Here is a 24,464-nt window from a genome sequence, read left to right as displayed (position 1 = left end):
CCCAGTGTTCAGTGTCCCTCCACCCCCCTGTTGCTTTGGCTCCCCCACCCACTTTAAAAGAAAATTGGGCAGCTGAATCAAAGGCTTGTATTTGTTTTCAAAATTGTAGCCATACTGCACATCATAATGGATTGGTTTATTAGAAATTGAAAAGATTACATTCCAGTATTAGGATGTGCAAGTCAGTATTGTTTCATTGGCATTCAGGTAATGAGGTACACGCCTCGCCTAGAGGACTCATACAACCCAATATACTGAGACAGAGAAGATTCTGTCAGCACACATCTTCAAATGATGAACAAATGTAAAATATACAACACACATTGGAAACTTATCATGTGTTGTTTAAACTATGAATGTGCTGCTATACTGTTTTCACACAGCTCCTCTTCTTTTTGTTTTTGTTTGCAGCTGTGCAATCAACAGTTAAGTTTACCTACGTAGAAAAATATCCAGATGAAGCACCACTGTATGAAATTGTTTCTCAGGAAAACATTGAAGATGAGGATGCCAGAGCGATAATATTATGTTTAGATCAACAGGTACGTTTGCATTTTTTTGAAATGTTATTAAAAAAGCAGCTCAAAATATGTACGCGTACCCATTTTGTGCCAGATTTAAACGATCCTCTGATGGAAGGTGTACTATATTTTATTTTGTCACCAAATGATGCAATGTGTCTTCTGATTACATTCTGCCTTACTCCTACCTACATATTCCTACTACTTCTGTCCAAATAATGTGGTCAATTTAGTATACCCTTTTGACTTAATGTTTTTACCTGGCTAGTGGTTTATCAGGTATTTAAAAATGTTCCTAACAAAAGTTTGTTTTTTGCTGTTTCTACACTGTATATCATAATAATTAAAGTGTTACAAGGAACCTGGGGGTAAGAAAGATCATCTCTGGTCCTGGAAATGGGAAGTTTGTGAAAGTAAGTTTTAGTTCTGTCAGCCTTTGGGTGGTCTTCCTCCAAATGTTGTGCTTGCTTACTTCCTGTTTTTGTTGATTCATTTTGTTGACCATAGGACTCTGAGCACTTTACCATTGCTGACCAGTGCTACAGTGCCTGTGCTTCTCCTCATGGAGAAATTGGTGTATTGATTTAATCTTGAAAACCTCATAACTCGGGTCTATTTATAACATTTTTTGTTATTTTAGTCTTGTTTTACTTGTAAAATTATTGTCTGTTTTTCTAACCTTGTGGGCAGTATTTTTGTGTTTTTTTTCGTTGTGTTACTTTGTGTGTTACACAACTACGTTGCACATTGCTTCTTTAGATAAGCCTGACTGCTCTGTGCCAAGCTACCAGAGGGTGAGCACAGGTCCTTCTTGGACAAGGTGCATACCTCTGCCAACCAGAAAACCCCATTTCTAACGTTGATCAGCCGTGAGGATAGGACTTGTGTGTGTGTGCAATTCCATACAGTAACTTCTTGTTTATTACAACTCCATACTAAGACCAATTCGAGCCTTTTTTCACTTCTCCCTAATTAGCTCTTAAATTTTTCTGCTAAAACTATGTCTCACTCTGGATAAGCAGTACCTGCAGTAATTGATTTTGAGCTGGCTAGGTTATAGTCGTACTCTGTGCCCAAGCTGAAGTATTTCTGTAAAGATTTAAGTGTCTTCTAGGGGTTTCGCCAGCAAGGTGGAGCAACAGATGTCTTTGAGATCTTGGGTGGAGACCCAGGTAGCAAGGGGCTGACAATACAGGGGAGGAGGAGCAGGAAATGCCTGAGGAGGAGAAAGACCCGATTCTGGATTCCAATGTGGATTTGGGACTGCCTGTGGAGGGAGCCAACAATGTGCTGGTAGCCATGGTGATTACCAAACCAGGAAGCAGTGTCTCCCCCCCGAACCTGTCACCAGAGGAGCTGGCAGACAGGAGGTAGGAAAGGAAGCTCAAATTGGAGCTTGCTAAATTGGAGCAGGCTCACGAAGAGAGGAGGCCGGCCATGAAGGAGAAGAAACTAACCCATGAGCTCCACCTCAAGGAGCTTAACATTAGAGCCCTACAAGTGGGGTGTAACAGCAGTAATGGTGGCAGCATACCTGTGGTGTCAACTACAGAAGTAAGAGTACGGATACACAAGGATTTGGTGCCCAGTTATGTGGTGGGGAATGACATAGACGCATGGATTGCAGCCTTTGAAGTGGCTATAAGAGCGCACAAGGTCTTAGAGGACTCCTGGGGTGGTAGTTTATGGAGATACATGGCTTCAATGGTTAGGGTAACACTTCTGACACTAGAGATGAGACCAGAAATGCTACACTTCTATGAAGACTGTACTAGTAAACATGTTTGGACTGACAACTGAGAAATACAGACGTACGTTCTGGGCCAGTCACAATATTGCATCACAGAGCTGGGTGGACTGCTTAGACTATGCTAGCAAGGCACTGAAGGGCTGAGTGACAGTATCGTAGATGATTATTCAGGGATGTACAACTTGATTTTGATGGAGCACATGCTTGATCTTTGTTCTATAGAGCTGTACCAACACATGGTAGATAGTAAGCTTTCTGAGCCTAGGAAGCTTGCTCAGGAGCCGGACATCTGGTCAGCACCAGTGTGCCCAAGAAGGTATCTTGGGGGGGCTCCCAAAAAAGTGCCATGGAAGGGAGTCAAAAAGGACTGGCGCTTGGAATAATGGCCTAGCCAGCTACTAAGAAGAGGAATGGCAGATGGTGTGGGGAACCAGCCTCTGAATGTGCTACCAGTGAGGTATTTGGGGCACTTGTGGTGACCGCCCCAGAGTCCACTGGGGAGGGCATTGCTCCCTTTGTTGACCTGCCAGAGCTTGCTGGATAGCATGTGGAAGGAGGGCCCACAAAGGAGTTCTGTAGGGCACAGGAGTGGTGCCCAACCTTTGAATGCTTGAGCAAACAGGCTGAAGCCCAGGCAGCAGGTGATGCCTCTGTGAGTCATCCCATTTTCTGGGAGGGCAACCTCCTTTACAGTGAGCCTAATGCTTCTGTGCATGGGACTGGAAGGACCTGGGTGGTCCCCCAATGCTACCAGATCTTCCTACTGGAGCAGGCTCACACAATGACCCTGGCAGATTACCTGGGCCAAGACAAGACCTTTGCAAGGCTTGTCCCCCACCTTTATTGTCCTAGGACCAAGTCAGAGCAGAGGCCCCTGCCTGTTGGCACACCCTTTGAGAGTGTGGGCATTGATATGGTTGGGCCTGTGGATCCACAGTCTGCTTCAGGCAACAGGTTTATCCTTGTTTTGATGGATAATGCCACTAGATACCCAGAGGCAATCCATCTGAAGATCATAACTGCACCTCCATTGGCAAAGGCCGTGATGGGTATGTTTACCCGAGTGGGTTTCCCCAAGAAAAATTGGTGTCTGACAGGGGCACCAATCAAATGTCTGCTTATATGTAGTCATTGTGGAAGGAATATGGAGAAACCTATTAGTTCTCCAACCCTTACCGTCCACAAACAAATGGGCTTGTTGAGCGATTCAACAAGACCCTGAAGGGCATGAGCAGAGGCCTACCCGAGGCCTTGATGAAGAGGTGGAATACCCTCCTGCCATGTCTTGTGTTGGCATACAGAGTGGTGTGTCAGAAGGAAGTGGGCTTCAGTCCCTTTGAGCTTCTGTATGGATTGCCAGTCAGAGGACCTCTGAGTTTGGTCGAGGAAGGATGGGAGCAAGCTCCCAGGAAATATCCACAAGATGTAGTGAGCTACATGCTAGCCTTCAGGAGCCAAATGGCTAAGTTGTGGAAGCAAGCTTCAACTTACTACAAGCCAGTCAGGCTGAAATGAAAGAGTGGTATGACCAAAATCTACCACTGTCAAATTGAAACCTTAGCAGAAAGTTTAGTTTATGGAACCTGTGAAACCCAGGGCCCTCCAGGACCATTGGACTTGGCCCTAAGAGGTGATTGAGAGCAAGGGCGAAGCCACCTATCTGATGGACTCTAAGATCCCCCGGCACCCTCAACGGGTGCTCCATGTCAGTCGCCTCAACCTCACTTTGAGAGGTCTGAGCTAACTCTGTTGTTGGTGACTGATGAAGAAGAGGAGATTGAACCGCTCTGTGATCTTAGGTTCCAAGGAGATGGATGTGTCGGTAGAGGGAGTAATCCTTTCCCCCAGTCTGACTCATAAACAGCAGAGGGACTGCCACCAAGTGTTGGGTCTGTACTCCTCTCTGTTTTTTTCACTCCTGGGATTACCCACATATGTACCCATGATGTGGACACAGGAAACAACGTTCCTGTATAGAATAAGTCTTACAGGTTGTCTGACAAATTGAGGGCCAGCATTAACGAAGAGGTTTCCAAAATGCTGGAGATGGAGGTGATAGAATCCTCCTGTAGCCCCTGATCCAGTCCTGTGGTTCTGGTGCACACCTGACCTAGAGTTCAGTATTGATTATAGAGGGCTAAATTCAGTCCAAAAGACAGATGCTTATCCCATCCCCCAGACTGATGAGCTTATTGTGAGGTTAAGGGCAGCCAATTGCTGCTGTGCAGGGTACCTTCAGATTTCCCTAACAGAAGGAACAAAGGAGAGGTCAGCATTCCCCACTCCATAGAGCCACTATCAGTTTAGTGGATGCCCTTTAGACTCAAGAATGCCTCTTCCACGTTCCAGAGGTTGGTGAACCTGGTCCTTGCTGATATGAAGGCCTTCAGTGTTGCCTATCTGGATGACATAGCTGTCTGCTGTAGCAGATGGAAGGACCACCTTTTTCACCTCCAGGAAGTGCTTAAGGTTCTGCAGTAGGCAGGCCTTACTGTCAAGGCCAGTAAATGCCATATAGGGCAAGGGTCTGTGGTGTATTTGGGACACCTATTGGGCAGGGGTAAGGTGCAGCCCCTCCGCACAAAGATAGAAACCATCATGGCCTGGGAGCCCCCTAAAACCCAGACTGAGATCAGAGCATTCTTGGGCCTAACTGAGTACTGTAGGAGGATTGTCAAGGGATATGGCACCATTGTTGCCCCCTTGACTGAGCTGACTTTGAATAAGGATCTCAGGAATTGGATTTGGACAGAGACATGCCTAACTGCATCTGACTCCTTTAAAGAGGCAGTGTGCACAGCTCCGGTGCTCAAGGCTCCTGGCTTTTCCAAGGAGTTTATGGTTCAAACAGATGCCTCAGAACATGGCATAAGGGCATTACTGTCACATCATATTAAAGAGGGCCTAGACCAACCTGTAGCCTTAATCCCCAGGAGGTTACTACTCAGGGAACAAAGGTGGAGTTCTATAGAAAGAGAAGCTTTTGCTGTGATCTGGAACCTGAAGATGTTGAGGCCATACGTGTTTGGCACTCACTTCCTGGTTCAGGCTATCCACCGGCCCTTCAGGTGGCTCCTGCAAATGCAGGATGAGAATCCAAAACTGTTGGGGTGGTTAGGGTAAGGACTTCAGAGCCGAACACAGACCAGGGGTAGACCATGTCAGTGCTGATGGCCTATCCAGTTTTTTCCGCCTCAGTAATGAGTACTTCCTAGAAGTTGGGGTAGCTCACCCCACTTTCAGCTGGGTGGACACATATTAGACATGCCAGCCTTAGGGTGTTCTTCCACCTTAGGGTCCTGAACACTTTACCACTGCTGGCCAGTGCTAACGTGCATATGCTTCTCTCTTCAACATGGTAAAATTGGTGTATACACAATTGTCCTATTTAATTTACTTGTAAGTCCCTTGTAAAGTATTATACCATATAACCAGAACCTATAAATTAAATGCTACTAGTGGGCCTGCAGCACTGATTGTGCCACCCACACAAGTAGCCTTTCAAACCTGTCTCAGGCCTGCCATTGCAGGGCCTGTGTTTGTGCAGTTTACAGCCACTTCGACTTGGCATTTAAACTCCTTTGCCAAACCTTAAACTTCCCTTTTATTACACGTCACCCCTAAGGTAATACCTAGGCAGCCCATAGGGCAGGACGCTGTGTAAGTAAAAGGTAGAACATATACTTGTTAAGTTTTTCGTGACCTGGTAGTGACAAACACCCAAATTCATTGTTTCACTTCTGCGAGGCCTATTCCTCTCATAGGCTAGCATTGGGAATTCCTTTATACACTTACTGTGCAGATCGGTACTGATGCATCGGCTCCATTGACTGGATCAACGACGATGCTTCCTCCATCCAAGGTACTTTTTCAGTAGGACCTGTTAGTCCTGTAGTGGGCCTGCCCACCATCACGATAGAACTGAACTTTGGATTTGACCTGGTCTAGTGCAACCAGATGTCCCCTGTTGGCGCTGTGTTACTCGAAGCACTATAATTTGAGTTAATTTTGAAATATTAATCACTCCGGTTCTACTTATTGGATTGTTATCGTTTTGGTCTCATTTTACTCATAACTTTATTCTCCCTTTTTCTAACCCTGTGTGGACAGTTTTTGAGGTGTTTTCATTGTGTTACTGTGTGTGTGCGCGTGTGTTGTACAAATACTTTACGCACTACCTCTTTGGATAAGCCTGACTGCCCTGTGCCAAGCTACTAGAGGGTGAGCACAGGTAATCTTTTAGTGTTTATCTAGCTTAACCTCACTGGAGTGGTGGTCTCTGCTTGGACAAGGCGTATACCCCTGTGAACCAGAAAACACATTTCTAACAGTAAGCAAAAGAAATTAAATATCAGTTAAATTTTCAGAAAATGGGCATTAGGAATATGTTTATGGAAGGACATTGTAACCAGATTGAAGATCCTCATTTAGCTAGAAAGTCATTGAATTACATACCTAATAAAATGCTGAAAACGTTTAGGAGAATGATTTCTCAGCAAGAATTATCAAATGCCTCTAGGGTTTTTAATCCTGATCTTCTAAAATATACTTTCCTTTCCTCTGTGTATCACTCGGTCTCCAGAATTGATTGTATTTTACTTCATAATCTAAATTAAATCTATAACGTGCTGAGATTGGAGCTATCCCTATTTCGAATCACACTCCTGTTATTTTGTATATAAATTTCATCAACTTAAAAATCTAATAGGTTCTCTTAAACAATACATTGTTACCCGATAAGATCTTCATTCAATCATTTTAGAAGTTTCTTAGCGATTTGTTTTATTTTTTTTATTTTTTATCATCAATACCATAAGACTCTCCTATACATATAATTTGGGATTCTTTCAAGGCTACTCTAAAGGATTTATTATTAATTACGCATCATCTGTGTAACAGGAAACTCATAAAGAGCCAAAGAACTACGTAGGCAAATTAAAAACCTAGAACACACTTATTATTCATCTAAAAAGAAAGAAATACTAACCTTTTGTTAAAACCAAAATAGATTATAATAAAAAAAATCTGTGCATCAAGCTTGTGTCACTTTACGTAACGCAAAATATTATGGGGGGCAGAATAAAGCAGGGGGGGGAGAAATACTTTCCAATTATCTGAAAATCAATATTACTGATGGTGTTGTTATTAACCTCCGAATTAACAATATGTTGGATTGTTCTGTTGATTGTTATGAAGATATATATACTCCTGAACACACTCCATTCAGAGGCCATTTAGATACTTTTTTGATTTGCTCCACAAACGTCCAGATCAGAATATTGATTTATCAAGATTAGAAGGTAATCTTGAAATTAATTACATTCATGCTGTTTCTGCTAAGCTCCCAAAAGAAGGAGCTCTAAGTCTAAATGAATTTCCCATAGATTTGTAGTTACAGTTTTCCTAATCTTTTTTTCACTTTTTTAACACATTTTATCTAAAGGTAAGCCAGAGGGTCTTTTTTTATTTGCCATGTTATGTTTTTTACCCAAGAATGATAAAGATCCCACGTCCGGTAAAAATTACAAACCCTTTAACTTTTTAATGCAGATTGCAAGACTTGCTAACATTATAGTTCTTTGATTTAATGAATTCATAGTACAATTAATTGACATGGAACAGTTCGGTTTTGTTAAACAGCACTTTATTATGAAATCTTTCTTTATTGGTTTTACAGTAAAACAAGTCAGATATAACAGTCCAGTCTAATAGATCTGAACTTTCTTTAGGCTGAAATGAAAGTTAATTTCTTCACATAATTCAAGGCACATCTAAATTGTGTGATCCAATGGTTGATATTACTCTTGATGCCGAAGAAACTGTTGGTAGAGTTAATTTGAGTTTTATGATTAAAGCTTTACACTGGTTTGGATTTGGTCAAACAATATACATTTAATTTAGTGTTAAATTCATCTTCATCTCCATCTGCAAGTACTTAAGCTAATAACTGACAATCTTTATATTTCCCTCTACATAGAGGAACGATACAGGGTTGTCCCCTTTCCTCCTTACTTTTTATCTTGTCTTTAGAGCCCTTTTTAGAAAAAATAGGATGGTCCCAGAAAATCACAGGATATAAATCTGCCAATGGAGAGGGGACATATTTATATATACGCTGATTACTGACTTTTATCTCAAACACGACTCATACCTCATGAGCATTAACACAATCGTCTTGAGGTCGGGGCTCTGGTAGTTGTCCGCCAAATCCCTCTGCTTTATAATGTGGTCTGGCTTATTCCCCATTCACTGGTGACCGCATCCAGGGATTGCTCGCTAATAGGCTGTACTCCAGAGTTCCCCTTTGACACTTTAGGAATTCGTCAGAAGTGTCTATGGTGCCGCAGGTCTGTTCTCAGCGAATGGCCTTGCAGGCCCAATTCTTGTCTTACCTGCTCAGATGGAAGCACTCAGCAGTGCAATGAGTGCCCTTTTTACGGGCTCTCACAAGTCCTGATCCTGTTCGGCGAAGTTGGACTGCCTACGATGCATGCAGCAGCACCCAGCAGGCACAGGCTCTCTCCCTCGAGCTGTGCTGCCAGCTTGTCCCATTGATCTGAGCTGATGCTCTCCCACAAAACGCAAGGTAAGTCACTCTTCTTCTCGGGAGGGGTGGGAGAGGGAGTGACAGGGAAGGATTCAATCATCAGGCTCACATCTGGAGCCTAGTGAGGGTGCAATGTCTCAGACATAGGGTGCAGGCAGTGGTGTGCGGGCTTGACTCGCCGATCACAGCCTCAATCTTTTGTCCAGATAACGACCCACACTTCTAGTAATATGGGTACCGGCAGCCCCTTTGGGTGCATGGGGTTGCTGCTGTACACCCAGCTGAAGTGCAGACTCCTCCAGTACACTCACCGCGGCGGCCCCTCCTGACATACTGGGTAGTCGATTAAGGTAGTAACAAGTCTCAACTCTCTAACAGCAAGTAGTTCAACGGTGGCCCCTTCTGGCCTACGTAATCACCGCAACGAGGCAGTGCTGGCCTGACGCTTCCACTGCGCTACTTGTGATATGCCTCAGGTAATGGGTGCCCTCTCTGGGCATACGAGGGTTGCCGGATCACTTCTACAGACAGTCATAGACCTGATCGATGCACAGTTGCTCCCTCACACTTCGCTCAGGGAGTCCTCTTGGTAGGGCTCCCCACTGGACCTCACTCCCTCCAACGCTCTCCTCTTCCTCATAGCGCACACTTGTCTTAACATGCAGGCAAGAACTGGTGCTCCAGGACAAGGTTATCTTGGTTTCCCATGTGTGATGTACCCTCTTCCAGCAGGATGACTGGCAGGCCTTTGCCACAGTCCTGGTCACAGGCAGAAGTTTTGCGTCGCTTCCAGCCTCTGACAGATTTTGGGGTCTCGGTCTCCCCGTTTTATAGTCATTTTCCAGACACCAGATGTGATTTAGGGTCTGAGTCTTTGAATTTGTATGTTGGGGTTCTGGTTTTATTGAAGTGTGCATTTTTCCTTTTCTTCTTTCCTCTTGAAAATGTGTCTGTCACAGCAAGAAAGACTCCTAAGTTGATAGGTCCACAGCACAGTTCATGGGAGTGACCAGAGTTGACACCTGGATGACAGCCCCAGTTATATGTGCATCAAAAGGTTAATCATGGGCTCCCAGCCCTACTCTTTGTGTCCCTTATCTGCTCCATCTCCTTCATGAGATTTGTTCAGGCTCTTTTCTTCTTATCTATTACTACATGAAAGGGCGACTTTTGAAGTGTATAGGGGGGAGTTTCTCTCTCTCTTCTCAATTTTGTCCCACCCAGCTCACTGGAATGCAGTAATACACATCTGTCTGGGGAATTCCTGTACTGCTCACGTCTTCACCAGGGTCCTCCAAGTAATGTAACATTACAGGCACACTTGCATGCAGGGTGCATTCACAGCACAGTGACACTTACTCTCCAGTGCTGTCACCGCCATGCGTGCCACCACTGACACACATGCAGTCAGCAAACACATTCTGCCTGCGTGCACTGGTCTGTGCTGTAGCTTTTCTGTTTTGTCCCAGGGTGTGCTATTTGCGCACACACCCACACTGCCATCATACACACTCACACAAGCACACATATACCCAGCACATGCTTTCATTGCGCACGCACTACATAGCACTACATCGCTCATGTAATGTATTCCTTGCAGCCATATATACACTCAGTACATGCACTAACTACACATATATACTTCATAGTACTGCCCTATCCCTGTACGGTACCCTTCCCAGGCACACATACATCCAGCGCCACCAATCCTGCACAGGACTACACATCTATCTAATGTAGGCCAAGGTTGCGTTAAGCACACAGCAGCGGAACTTTCAATAGAGTGAGTGGGCCTGTAGGCCTCAATCCAGTGTGAAGTGTAAAAAGGGCCTGCTGACTTCTAGTTCACTGCATGGTATGCTGCCACTACCACGCTCGTGCTGCTTAACTCTTGATGTAGGCGGTAGCCTTCCAGCTGTATGAAAGTAGCGTTTTGGGTACCCCCTCTACCTCCCCTCCTGGTCCAACAAGACCGCAATCTGTGAGACAGACCTATGTCATGGCGCACACGCATGTTGGGTTTGCCTATGACAAAAAAAATCAGCATTCTGGATCCAGACAACAGTACAGTTGGGCACTCAGGGCAGGGGTACATGCCTTTTACCATGCAGAGGACTTGTCCATCCCAACAACTCTGGTAAAGCATGGCCTTTATTATCCAAAGACTCCTTCACTCCAAAAAATACCTGGCAAATACTGGAGTTTTCTCTTTTTAAGCCCTTTTTTATTTTAAAGATGTTTTTAGATCTCTAAGACCAAGAAGCTTTACTTCTCCTTTAGTCTAACCGTCTTGTGTATTAGTTCATTTGTTAATTTTTAACATGATACCTGTAAGCCAAGAATATTTGATATCCCCTATTTGGTAAAATATTAAACTGTGAATAAATAATAAAATATTACATTGGCTTGAATGGACCAGTAAAGGAATTATAATAGTTAATCAATTATTTGTTGATGACTCGTTCATTTTCTTTCAGGAATTACAAAACATGTTTAACATATCGAAGTCCTTTAGATGAAAATATGATATTTTTGTTAATTGCTTTAATACTCTTTTGTCAGATCTCTTGAATTCTTCCTTTTTTGCTTCTTCCAACTCTTTTACCCACACTCATATTCCATATAACTTTAATGATTAGATTAAAGCCTCTCTTATTTTTTGCTAAATTAATTTATTACATAATAGACCTAAAACCAAAATTGCATTGCTCTGGGAACAGGAATTGGATTGTGTTTTTCCCTCTCTTCATATGGAATGAAATTTGATATAAAGTCCATCAACATCCCGTTGTGCAAATACTTCTGAAACAATAGTTTATTTATTTCAAGACTATTTATTACGCCTAATTATCTTTATAAAATGAAATGAAAGCAGAATGATAAATGTTGGTCTTGTGCTCAACATAATTGTGATGTTTATACTTATGTGTTTTGACTGTTTCAAAGCTGCTAAATATTTCCACTTACAAGTATGGAACAAAATTGCAGAAATTTGGGAAGTTAAAGTTTCTTTTAATAAGTTCATTCTTGGCGAGGTGTGAGGAATGTTGGGTAGGGCAATGAGTTGAGTGGTAGATTTTTTGATCTCTTAATTGGTATTGCGCTACAGATGATAACATCTAATTAGAAGACCGCAGCTAAAATTTAAGATAATCCTTAGTACAATCTAATTTGCCAAAACCCTAGGCTAGATAGGGCTATTCCTCCTCACAAAACTAGTAGTTATGAAGGACATGTTATGGAAACTCATGACTCCGTATTTATCTCATTCAAAAGTCGATTTGCAGGATGCTAATGAGATATGATCTTACGTGATTACTTATATTTACATCATATTTATTATTCTTGGTATGATTGAGTTTGTTGGTATTATTTACGCAGTTTTAATTAACTCAGAATCTAAGTTCCAAGAATAGCGCTCACACGGGCCGGTTGCAGTACACAATTGGCTTATTAGCAACTCCTAATGCTTTTAGGCCACAAAGGCCTTGATCATGACAGGCATAGCTACTTCCTCCCCGTATATTGTAAGAAAAAAAATTGAAATACAAAGTAGACCAGGTGAAATTGATGGATGCCACCTTGTAATGACTGACAATATTAAATGCGATACCAACAACATTATGGATTACCTGGTTGACAAATATATGTAATATGTCTCTTTACGATTGTCATTTATCAACAGTTGCTGTACTGCGTGTCATTAATAAAACAAAAAGTGTATTAAAAATGTTTTAAATTAGACCATGATGTAAAATGCAAACTAAATGTAAAGATAAGAACCCAGGCCACAGAAATCTCCAGTCCAAGGGCCAAAAAGCTAATTAGAACTATTCCTAAAGTAGGCTTCAAGGTCAAATATGAAGGTGCACAAAACAGGGTTGGATTTTCGATTTAAGACCATGTTAAATCAAAACTGACAATATTACTGGTTAAGACCAAAATGAAAAACACAATAAAGCATATGTAAAGTGCAAGTGGGGGCCTTCTTAACTGGAGAACTCAGTAAAAGATTGTACATGTTAATTAAAGGACTACATAATATGCATTAGATGTGTATTTGAATAATAGAAGAGACGTCCTGAATCTAAATGCAAGTGTCAACGTGAAAAATCTGTGCAAAATCCTAAACACCCAAGTGCAGATCACCGCATCTCACGTCTCGAGTGAGCGTTATTCTTGGAAAGTAATATGTTGGATTTGCCATCAAGCTTCTCTGGCATCATGCTACACCTCCATTAATCTGACCATGTGTCAGGAGTGGAATGGTTGTAATAGCAATATCTTGTCCCTTTCTTGTCCTTTCTTCTTTTTTTCCTCTCCTTTTTTATTCAAATCAAGCATTTTTTCTTTACTAGATTATTTATTGTTTTCAGAACTACTACATTTTATGATATTTGCTAATATTATTTTAGGTGTTACTATGTGCTTTTAATATACCTGAATTCTGTAATTTGCGATACTCTATGGAATTATATGTAATTAATTGTTGTGTATTTTTATTTAGTTAAGCATTTATAAACCAAACTAGTAAAAAACGGAATTGTGTGGAAAGAGAATCATAACAAAGAAACTACTGGAAAAAGGCGGGTGTTAGGAAAATCTGTGTTTCCACTAAGGAATAGGAAGCCTAGGGTTGCTTGGTGCAGTTAATAGGGATGCACCATTCGCAGTGTAGTAGAAAAGGAAAATAAATCTGTGTCATTGTGCTGAAAAAATGGGAAATAGGTGGCTGGATAGGAGTTAAAGGTAAATTAGTTTAACAAAGGAATGTAAGTAATTTTTGGATTTAAGACAGGGCATCCCTTCAACAGCAAACTAAACTGTCTGCAACAATCTTGTGGTATACTTTTCCCAAAGCATCACCTACAAGCCTAACCTTCTACCCTAGCTCTAAAGTGTTTGTCTGTAATAATTTGCTTGCTGCTTTTCATGCATTCTCCTTTGCTTCCAAGTTGTCACACACCATACAAACCATGCAAACACTTCAATAAATAAACATTTTGTGGGTGCTGCTTCCATACAAATATCAGATCAACTGTCACCATAGTTCTATTTCTGCAGAGAACTTTTTCAGACCCACGTTTGGTATGTGCTAAACTTGCAATAATTTGTTTTTGTATTGACACTACCAGTGATGAGCCTTTCTCAATTGTGAATGCCTTTTCGAAATGTCACACTGGGTCAAAATGTTTTTCCAAGCAGTGGCGCTGATATTGATCCACACAGCTTCTTACAGATACAACATTGTGCATCCGTAAATGGTGCCACCCATACCCTGTATATATTCTTTTTTTTCTGCACTCATCATATGCAGATCTAGATCACCCTTTGTTTTTAGTTATGGTTTTTGTTACCTAATTCCTTAAAATAATTGAAAATTCGACTTCCAACTTACTCATCTTTTAGTGGAACATCTCTGTGTTTCATAGGTTTGAACTTGTTAAATGTAAAAAGCACCTCCATGTTTTTGAATCTCATGCCACCTATGCTTGTTGATGACAAGCATGTGCAGGTGCACATCAAGGCTCTTAAAGAGCAGGAGATCAAAGCTTTTATGGCAAATGCTCATCGTTAAGAGAGCTCATACTTCAATGTAAGAGTAAGTGGTCTACAAGGGAAGCTTCTCTGAAAAGCTCTTCATTCTTCCACCATAAATGCATGGAAAAAACAAAGAAGATACTTCCTTTTTCTTTCAAAGACTCACAGCTATCTCCTCATGAGTTTCACAATTGGTGGTGCCATTTCCTGACTCCAATGACATCAAGCTCCTTTGTGGCCTAGACCTGTTTAGACAAAATTGTAGCCTGCCGTTCCCCTTATTTTCAGCTGAAGCTTTGCTTTGAATTTTTTTTTTTTTTTTTTTTATTTATAAAAACCTTTATTTTCAAAAGTCTGGACACAGCTATTCAGCCGACAACCCGGAGGTTCGGCAGCTTCGATAAAGAGGAACAGAAACGTGTCCACTGTACAGTGAAGGAGGAGTGCAAAGATTCCATTTTTAAATAAACACAAAACACACAACAACCCCCAGCAAGGCAAGAACACTGAATGCCCATGGTGAAAGCCCCCCAGGGGAGGCAGGACCCCAATCATCTACCAGTTACAGTACTATGAAAAGAGGAAGAAGGGGGACAGCAGAGGCCAAAGAAGTCCATTAACCATACTGAGCTGGAAAGAAGGTTAGGAGGAAAGCTGTTCCTCGGGGGGATCCAAATCAGGGGCAAGACATATTCCCCCCCTGTATTGATTCCACCGCCCCCAGATGGCGTGCCACTTCCGAGGGCGGCCTCTAGCGCAATATACCGTCTTCTCCCTTAGCATACTCCAGTCCATATTTTCTTTCCACGCGGTCAATGTGGGGGGCCCCGCGTAGCCCCACAATCGCACGATATCTCTCTTAGCGACCATGTTACCCAGAGTCACCCATTGGGTCTGTGCCTCATCGTGGTCAGTGGGCCCCCAGACATTCAAGACGCAACACCGCGCTTCCGGCTGCATAGCAATGCCCGTCACCTCCCCCATCACTGCATGGACTCTCCTCCAGAAGTCCGTAATGACACCACATTCCCAAATGATATGCAGGAAAGTACCCACCATACCACATCCCCTCCTGCATAGGCCGTCCTCCGAGAATCCCATGTGGACCAGCCTTGGCCCCGTCACATACACTCGATGCAGTATTTTAAGCTGCACCAGCCTCAGACGCGACGGGATCGCAACCTCCTTAGGAGAGGAAACCGCCGACTGCCAATCCTCATCATCCAACTCGAGGCCATCCCTAGTCCACTGGTCCCTCAGCCCCAGAAGCATATCCGCCCGTACGTTGATCAGTTTCTTATAGATGAGCGAGATCGTGCTCTCGGGCATATGGCCATCAAGGACCCGGTCCTCCAAAGGAGAGGACTCAGGCACCTTCTCACCCTCTATGAGGACTGATCGGAGGGCGTGACGCACCTGAATATAGCGGAAAAACTCGGATGGCCCCAGCTCATACTCCTTCTGCAACTCTTCAAAGGACTTCACCCTCCCCTTAATCAGCACATCTCCGACCCTGGAGATGCCGATCAAGTCCCATTTGTCAAAACCTTTTGTGTGCTAAAGCCTACCCAGTCTCTCAGATTCAAACAGCGGGGTAGCGAGGGTGAGCCTATCCTTCCAGCCCAGCGAGTCAGTTGCCATCTTCCACACACGCACCGCCACTCCAGTGGGCCCCGTGAGGGACGAGTCCAGGGACCGCGAGTACAATGCCCTGTAATAGTTACCACCACGCAGCAACCACCTGTCCATGGCATACCCAGGGCTAAGGGCAGGGCCATAAAGCCCATGATTAATCGCACTCAGCTGGGTGGCCCAATAGTACCGTCGGATGTCTGGAGGCGCAATACCCCCGTCGTACCATGGAAGCGTCAACTTTGCGATAGCTATTCGCGGCCGCCCATCCCACAGCAACGTTCATTGGAGGCCTTCGACCTCCCGAAAGTAGTTGGCCGGTACCCAATCCAAAGTGTTCTGCAGTGCGTAGAGGAACCGGGGAAGAGACATCATTTTGAACAGGGCCGCGCGCCCAACGAGGGAGAGCAGCAGCCTCCGCCAGCCCTCCACATCCCGCCTCAGGCGCGCTAGGGGGGGGAGCAGGTTCCTCTCATATCGCACCGCAGAGTCCATGGAGATAAAGATCCCCAGATACACGAAGCCCTGCTGAGCGACCTGGATCGAACACGTTCGAGGGATCGGTGGGACCTCGCCACTAAGAACATATAAATACGATTTACTCCAGTTGATAACGAGACCCGAGTTCCTACCGAAAGATGTGAGTACGTCACAGACCACTATGAGTGATTTCTTGGGTGAGGCAAGATACAATAGGATGTCCTCAGCATAGAGCGAAATACGGTCCTCGTGTTCAGGCGACCATCTAAGTCCCCGTATATCCGGGTGCCAGCGTATCCACGCAGCCAGCGGCTCAAGGGTGAGGGCGAACAACAATGGCGACAGGGGACAACCTTGCCGAGTACCCCTCCCTAGCTGAAACGGAGTCGATGCCCGGCCATTTACCACCACACTCGCAAGAGGTCCCTCATACAGCAACCTCACCCAGCTCACAAAACCGTGGCCAAAGCCGAACTTGGTCAACACGGCCCACAAATATGCCCATTCCACCGTGTCGAAGGCCATCGTGGCGTCAAGAGACGCCACAATAGCTGGTTCGCGCAGCGTGCCCGCCCTGGCGATTACACCATGAAGGCGCCGAAGATTTAACGCAGTGTTACGGTGCGGGATGAATCCGGATTGATCCGGGTGGACCAAGTCACCGAGTACCCTAATCAACCGGGCCGCCAGGATTTTAGCCAGAATTTCCGGCTCTGCGTTAAGGAGTGAGATAGGCCTATATGAGGCGCACTTATCTCGGGGTTTGCCCTCTTTATGTATAACCACAATTGTCGCCAGTCTCTGATCCAACGGGAGGGCCCCACTCCCCCGCGCCTCCACGAACATGGCGCGCAGGTGAGGGGCGACCCTATCCGGAAACAGCTTGTACAGGTCGACCGGCAAGCCTTTCGGACCCGAGGCCTTGCCCGAGTTCAACGCGCGGATAGCCCCCGCCACCTCGTCGACCGTTATGTCTGCATCTAGATCGTCCCTATCTATATCGGAGAGACAGGGCAATGCGATATCACGCAGGAGGTCACGCGAGTCCTCGGGCGGCCTGTCCGACACTGAGGCATAAACCATTCGGAAATAGTCCGAGAAACACTGTACAATCCTCTCAGGTTCCACAATCACCTCTCCCCCCTCTTCCGTCAACTCCGGCACTACTCTATTAACCCGTTCTTTTTTATCCAGCCAAGCCAGGAGTTTCCCGGCCTTGTCACCAACATCATACAGACGGCCCTGCTGTTCCCTACTGAGGGTCTTAGTGGCATTAGTCACTAGGTCCTTATACTCGGATTGCTTCAAGCACAGCTCATGCAGTGAGGCCTCTGTAACAACCTCCTCCAGCGCTCCCTCCAAAGCCGCGATCTCCTCAACCTGCAAAACCTCGCCATCTCTCCGCCGCTTGGCAGCCACTACAAGGGAGAGGGCTTGCCCCCGCAGCACGGTCTTAAATGCTTCCCACAGCGACACTGCCGAGTCCACGGATCCCTGATTGTCCTTGAAAAAATTATCTACTGTCTTTACCAACGCGCTGCGCATCTTGGGGTCTCGGAAGTACCAAGGGTTGATAGGGGCCACCCTTCCCCCTCCCTCCCGACCTAGATCCAGCCTGACCCACACTGGCGAATGGTCAGATATACCACGCGCCATGTGCCTGGCCTCAGACACCAATGAGGCATGCGCAGCCACAGTGAGTAGGTAATCAATCCTAGAAAGGCTACCATGCGCCCCGGAGTGGAAAGTGTATTGGCTCTGTGTGGGGTGCCGGAGCCTCCAACAGTCTATGAGGCCAAGCGTGTCTAGAAAGTCTGGAAGCCACTTCTGAGCCCCCCCTGTGTCTCTGGGCGGGTATCTATCCAGCAGACCGGAGCCAACCGCGTTGAAATCACCTCCCACCACAAGCATACCCCCCGGGAGATCCAGCAAGGCCCTACCCAGATCTGTAAACGTGGAGGCCTGCAGGGCCGGCGGGACATAAACCGAAACTAAAACCAAAGTTCTTCCTTCCCACCGCCCCGCCACCGCCACAAACCTCCCCCTATCATCAACAATGGTGGAGTCCACCTCAAATGGTAGCGAGGCTCTGACTAGGATGCCCACACCCCTGGACCCAGAGGAGAATCCCGAATGAGCTATGAATTTGTAACCCTTCCTATTCAGAGCATAGCACGTATTACCTATAAGATGCGTCTCCTGCAGCAGGGCGACATCCGGCAATGACCGTTTCAAGAATTGCAAAACAATCCCACGCTTAATGCGATCCCCCAAACCATTAACATTCCAGCTTATAACACTTAAACCCCTACCCCCCATCCCCAAACGTAAAGAGGCCCACCCCACCCCCGAAGAGCCACCATGGAACAGCCCTGGAAATAATCACTATGCCTTGCGAAAACAAACCCCCCAACAACAAACCCAAAATCCCGGAAACCCCCCCCCCCCCACCCTGCACCCCTGCTGCAGCTTACAAAGCCCCCCCAACTTGCAGTGTGCCTGTCTCCCTACCAAACCCAAAATCTACAAAAAGTACCCTAAGGGAGGAAAGAGCTCCCCTCGTCCTCACACAACCTCCGTATTTACTGCAAGTCATTATCTAAAGTCAGTCCGAGTCAGTCCGGTTCCGAAGACATCAACCTTGTTCATCCCAGCCAGAGTCCCCGTCTACGGCAGTGTCCTCCTCCGTGCGTCGTCGAGGCAGAGCGTCCAGCCATTCCTCCGCCATGGCAGGCGACTCAAAGAAGAATGTTCGGTCTTCATACACCACCCGCAGTCTGGCAGGGAAGAGCATGGCGTATTTCAGTTCCCTCTCCCGAAGCCTCCTCTTCACCCCCAGGAAGCCCTGCCGCTGCCTCTGCACCTGCTGGGTGAAATCAGGATAGAAATTCACCGACGCGTTCTGGAAGGGGACCGGGCCCGTTACCCTCGAGGCCTGCAGGATCGCGTCCCGGTCTCGAAAATGAAAGAGCCGGGCGACAATCGGCCTCGGTGGGGCTCCCACCTTGGGCCTCCCACCCGGCACTCTATGGGCCCTCTCAACTGCGAAGAACTTCCCAAGACCCTTAGGCTGCAGATGGTTGAGCACCAAGTCCTCCACGAGCAGGTCCACGGAAGTCTCGTCCGATGACTCCGGGACCCCGATAACGCGCACGTTGTTGCGCCTGGCCCGGCTCTCGAAGTCCTCCAGCCGGCGGGCGGCGAGATCACTCTCGGTCCGCAACTTACGGACCTCGGTCTGCAGGTCCGAGACATCATCAGCAAGGCCCGTGGTCTTGATGTCCAGGGATTTGACCCGTTCATTCGTTTTGCCCAAATCCGCGCGGATCAGATTAACATCAACCAAGATGGTATCCACTTTGTGCGCCAGGGCATCAAACTGTGTCCCCATCGAAGTCTGCAGCCCGTCGAGCGCGCCCATGACATCCTGCAGTGAGAGCTCCGGGGCCAAGGGTGAGGCAGTCTTCTGTGTGTCCGGGGACTGGCTCGGTGCACCCGGTGACCCCCTCTGCTGGGCATAGCGGTCCATGTTATTGGCTTGGGTATAGGCTCCCCGCCTGGTGGCCTTAGGCTTCGGCCGGTCCACCTCTGCTTTGCCCGACATGGTGGGTTCAAGCAAGTCGGTTCAATCAGGACTGCCCTCTCTCCGCGAGAGAGATCAGGAGTGCTTCGTCTAGCGATGGGTCGCCAGTGTGGCAGGCAGAGCGTCCTAATGATAATAAGGCCGCCGTGAGCACTCCCTGGGCTGGGCAGACAAAGGGCGAGAAAGTGAAAGTGAAAGGATAGGGACCTCCGTCCGGCAGTTCACACCTCGCCTTGCCGCTGTTGTTCAATTAGAGGTCGGGCATCCTGCCAACTCGAGCCCCTGGCATCCCTTGGAGATAGGCCTCAATCTTCCGCCATGCATAACTCCGGTTCCCGGTGGGCGATTCGACCTCGGGTGGCATCAATCGCCTCCTTGACAGGTCATCTACACGATGCCATGCATACAAACAGGATTAGATACAGGATAGACGACGGAGGGCACGAGGGTCTCGGGAGCTCAAAGCTCACGCGGCCATCTTGGTCAAGCGCTAGGCTCCTCCCCCCTTTGCTTTGAATTTTTGCTCTTTTCCACTACCCCCTGTTGTGCTTAAAACCACCATGATAAAGCTGGCACCCTAATCTTCACTCGAGCCAACTCCCCAGGTCAGACGGCAGTTGAAAGGCCAACAGAAAAGAAATTAAAGGCAAATAGGCACAGAAAATATAGCTTCTTAAAAAAAGACAGTCCATTAGTGACAGTATCGTTGGCAGTGAATTTATCTTTTCAATTAATTCTGCAATGCTGGAGGTCAAGAAGATCTTGTCATGTGCCTGGAAAAGGATGGCATTTTTGGGGATGATCCCTTGACACAACATCTGCCTTCTTTTTTTATTTTCTTTAAAATGTTTATTGGCATTTGTTATCACACATTCTTACATTTACATAGTTTATCTCAAGATAGGTGAAGTATTGCACACATATTCATAATTTCTTGTTCGCCTAGACAATGGCTATATAGCGGTCACCAACTTAAATATACAATATACACAGAAACTATACCCAGTGCTTTCCATTTCTATAGGCTATAAGCCACATATGTCAGAGTATCTTGTATTTGGGTGATGTTCCCATTTTTATCCCGTCCATGTGTGCCTTATAGTCTAATGTTCTCATTCCAGGGGCCTTTGTGTGATTAGGTATTATGTAGTATCTGTAATGGATTTCACTTACTAGCACAATCTATGTGTCATTACCTAATAAACAATTAAACTTAAACAGTTGTTATGGTGTTAGCCTATGCATGTGGGTGTTACCATCTTTTCTTCCTCCAGCGGTGAAAGTTATTGTCTCGGTGGGTAGTCTTGGGGGGGGTGGTTGCACGCCGCCCATCACTCCAAAGTATTGCGTATATCTCAGGGTCCTGGCAACCGCATCTGCCTTCTTGTGATAAGTTTGCAGATTTCAAAGACCTATTCAGCACCAGTTCATGCCCTCTTGAGTTACGAAGACTAGGCCAACATACTGAGTATGATGCTGATTATGATGATATAGTGTCCTCTCCTAGACTGTGATACTGGCTTGTACTTGAATAGGCAAAATGCGAGTAGACTCAGCACCTTTACTGGGTGACACGCCTCATTCAACTGGGTGTATGACAGAAGAGATTTTTTTTTGTTATGGTCATCTAGAATACTTCTGAGGAACTTTCATTGGCTATTGCTGAAGAAAAGTCTAATTTGCTTCTGTGACCAACAGCACTGGTGACAGCGACTCTTTCTGTTATATAAAGCTGTACTTCTTGATCTCTCTTCAGCTGCATTGCGGAAGCTGAGCTCTAGTCCGAAACTAAACAGATTTCCCAGCCACTTTGTTCAGGTCCATCAAATTTCACATTTCTTTCAGCGCATCCCCAGAAAACCTGGTGATGAAATAGTCCTCTGCCAAGTTAACGGCAAATGCCTTTCCTGCCACAATTCCAATGAGTAAAAGTGATTGTATATTACAGAGCAGGGGGTTTTTGATTCCGGTAGCTTGCCTCTCCATACTTACAACGCATCATGCTTGTTGTCATGCTACACTCACACCTAATGAGAGATGGTCACCTTGTAGGTGATTGATCTCCCTGCACACAAAAGCACTTTTCATATAACTAGTAAATGTGTCTACAACGATGTAAAATAATTATGAAGATAGGAGTAGATGTATATATGTATTTATATTGCATTTCTGTTGCACAAACCAAGAAAAAACAGGCAGTTGAATGCAGTACATGGTCAAAGTTAAAATTTATTTCGATTAGTAATAGGAAGTAGCAGTTATGAAGTTGCTTTCTGGAATAAATGGTTTGACGTTCTTTATAAGAGAAATCTGGTACCAGACTGTCTTTGTGTTTTTGGTAATATGTTAATTGAAGCAGAGGTTGTTGTCTAGGGTGAAGTTAAGTGATTTGGCAATCAGTGAAAGTTAGGGGTCAAAGCCATCAAGGTTTATGGCATTGAGCTAGGTTTGTACTGTGTCTTGTTTGTCATTCTTAGCACATAATAGCAATTCTGTCTTGGTTGGGTTGAGCTTCTGTTAGACTCAGGACATCCAGGTCTGGATGATGTGTAAGCAGTGTTTAGGGCATTGGATGTGTGGATCGTAGGTGTAGGAGACGTTCATGTAGATTGTGTATCTTCTGCTTATTGATGAATCTTGTTGCTATTGTCTGTGAGTAGAGCACCAAGCGGCTTCATGTAAAGGATGGACAGACCGCACTGCCTGCGGTTTGAGTGATGAACACCAGTGTTTTGTTGAGTATACATTCCTTGATATGCTCAAGCGAATTTTCAAGGGACATCCTGGACAATTTTATTGATTATGCCTTTTGACACAGGTTATTTGGAAAGATGCTTCACTCTTCTCTAAAGTGCTTCAGGCAAAGCAGGACTATAGTGAGGTCATTGGAATTAGTATCTCCTGTTCACTATTTCCATCAGTTGTTTTGAAAATTCAGTGTATTTTCAAAAGAGCAGTATTTCAAACCAAGAAAGCCCACACAGCCTCCCCTGCTTCCTGCTTAATTGTCTTTTTTTTTTTAGCCAATACGGAGGCAGAGACAAAGTCCGGTGTTGCCAACTACAGCAGCCTTTTTCTTTCTTCCGCCTTAGTTCTACCAATTGCAGACCCAATTTAAGTTATTTAAACCACATAATTTATCTGAGAAGGAACGGTTAGCAGCATTTCTCGGATCAATGTGTCCTCCAGTTAATAAAGCAGGGTTGTGCTCTGTTACTTCCTGGAACACTGCTGGAACATTCTTGCAGAGGTGCCGCCTTCTTCCAAGTTTTTCTTTCTGACTCTTGGATTTGCCTAACATTTATTAAACCTAATGAAGGACCTGATAACTTGATGTCAAGAAGTTAGTAAGCAGGATGTTTTCCAAATGACACGTTTTCTCTTCCAAAAGTGTGGTGTTTGAAAGCATAATCTGCTGTAATACCAAGACAAACCTGCAACGTTAGGACTCTCACAGACGAAGGAAAGCTGTGCTCCTCAGCATCTGCTGCATGCAACTACCTCCCTGTAGTAGTGAAGAGCGAAACATGAAAACAACGTTCACATTAAAGAGACATTGTTAAGAGCATGGTAATGGTTCTGTTAACTTCACTTTAGCATAATTTTGTTCCACCATGAGGTAGTTTAATGCTGACTGTGACTGAAAAGTATGTTTAAAATGTTTATTTCCCAAGTAAATTAAAGTAGAAAGAACTGTGCAAAAAGTGATTTAAGGATTTAGATTATTAAGGTTTTTGCTCGCCTACTCGGATGCTTATTCCACTTATCCTTCACACAAATCTTTTTCCATTGCTAGCTTGTTCTTTCAATGTATCCAAAACGTTATTTGACTCGTGATGAAAATTATGCATATCTTTCCTCTTACAGGTGGAGGAGAATCTGGGAATGGTAATGATCTTCACTTTAGTCTCTGCAATTCAGGAAAAACTTAATGAGATAGTTGATCAGATCAAAACGCGGAGAGAGGAAGAAAAGGTAAAGAAGGAGAAGGAAGAAGAGGAAGCGGAGAAGGTGAGCACAGTTTCATTTCTATTATTATGGCATCATTCCAAATGCTTTTCCGAATGTTCTTCCACGCTTTAGGGCCAATGCACAAACCTTTTGTGCAAGAGAATTAAATCTAGGTGGAAAAAGGTCATCTGCTGCCGTAAACTCCACAGAATTGGCACTTTAGATATGTATGCAATTTGATTAAACATAGTACCATGGTTATGGAAACTTAGATTGTATACCGGATGTTTCTTGGCAATAAGTTTAGGGTTGCTCGTGAAAGTGGGCGATTTGTGGTATGGGCGATTTGTGGTAGCTTTACAAAATGCATTTAAGCGCTCATAATATTTTAGGTTTTCACACACAAAAGAATGTTTCGGGCCAGGAATTGGAAGGTAGCACCTCCGTAGTATTTTGCTG

At 45.0% G+C, this 24,464-nt stretch overlaps 1 protein-coding gene across 1 annotated transcript in view; it reads left to right on the top strand.

The window, feature by feature from the left end:
* The window catches only part of RWDD1 (RWD domain containing 1), a 148,030-nt gene that overhangs the window by 47,425 nt on the left and 76,141 nt on the right, over positions 1-24,464 (top strand). Inside the window, exons 3-4 of the mRNA XM_085611346.1 lie at positions 412-542; positions 23,922-24,065. Coding sequence (XP_085467472.1) covers positions 412-542; positions 23,922-24,065 — 275 coding nt within the window. The remainder of the gene's footprint in view (positions 1-411; positions 543-23,921; positions 24,066-24,464) is intronic.

Source organism: Triturus cristatus, chromosome 6 (genome assembly GCF_964204655.1).
Source record: "Triturus cristatus chromosome 6, aTriCri1.1, whole genome shotgun sequence".
NCBI lineage: Eukaryota > Metazoa > Chordata > Amphibia > Caudata > Salamandridae > Triturus > Triturus cristatus.
This window is presented reverse-complemented; position numbering and strand designations above follow the sequence as displayed.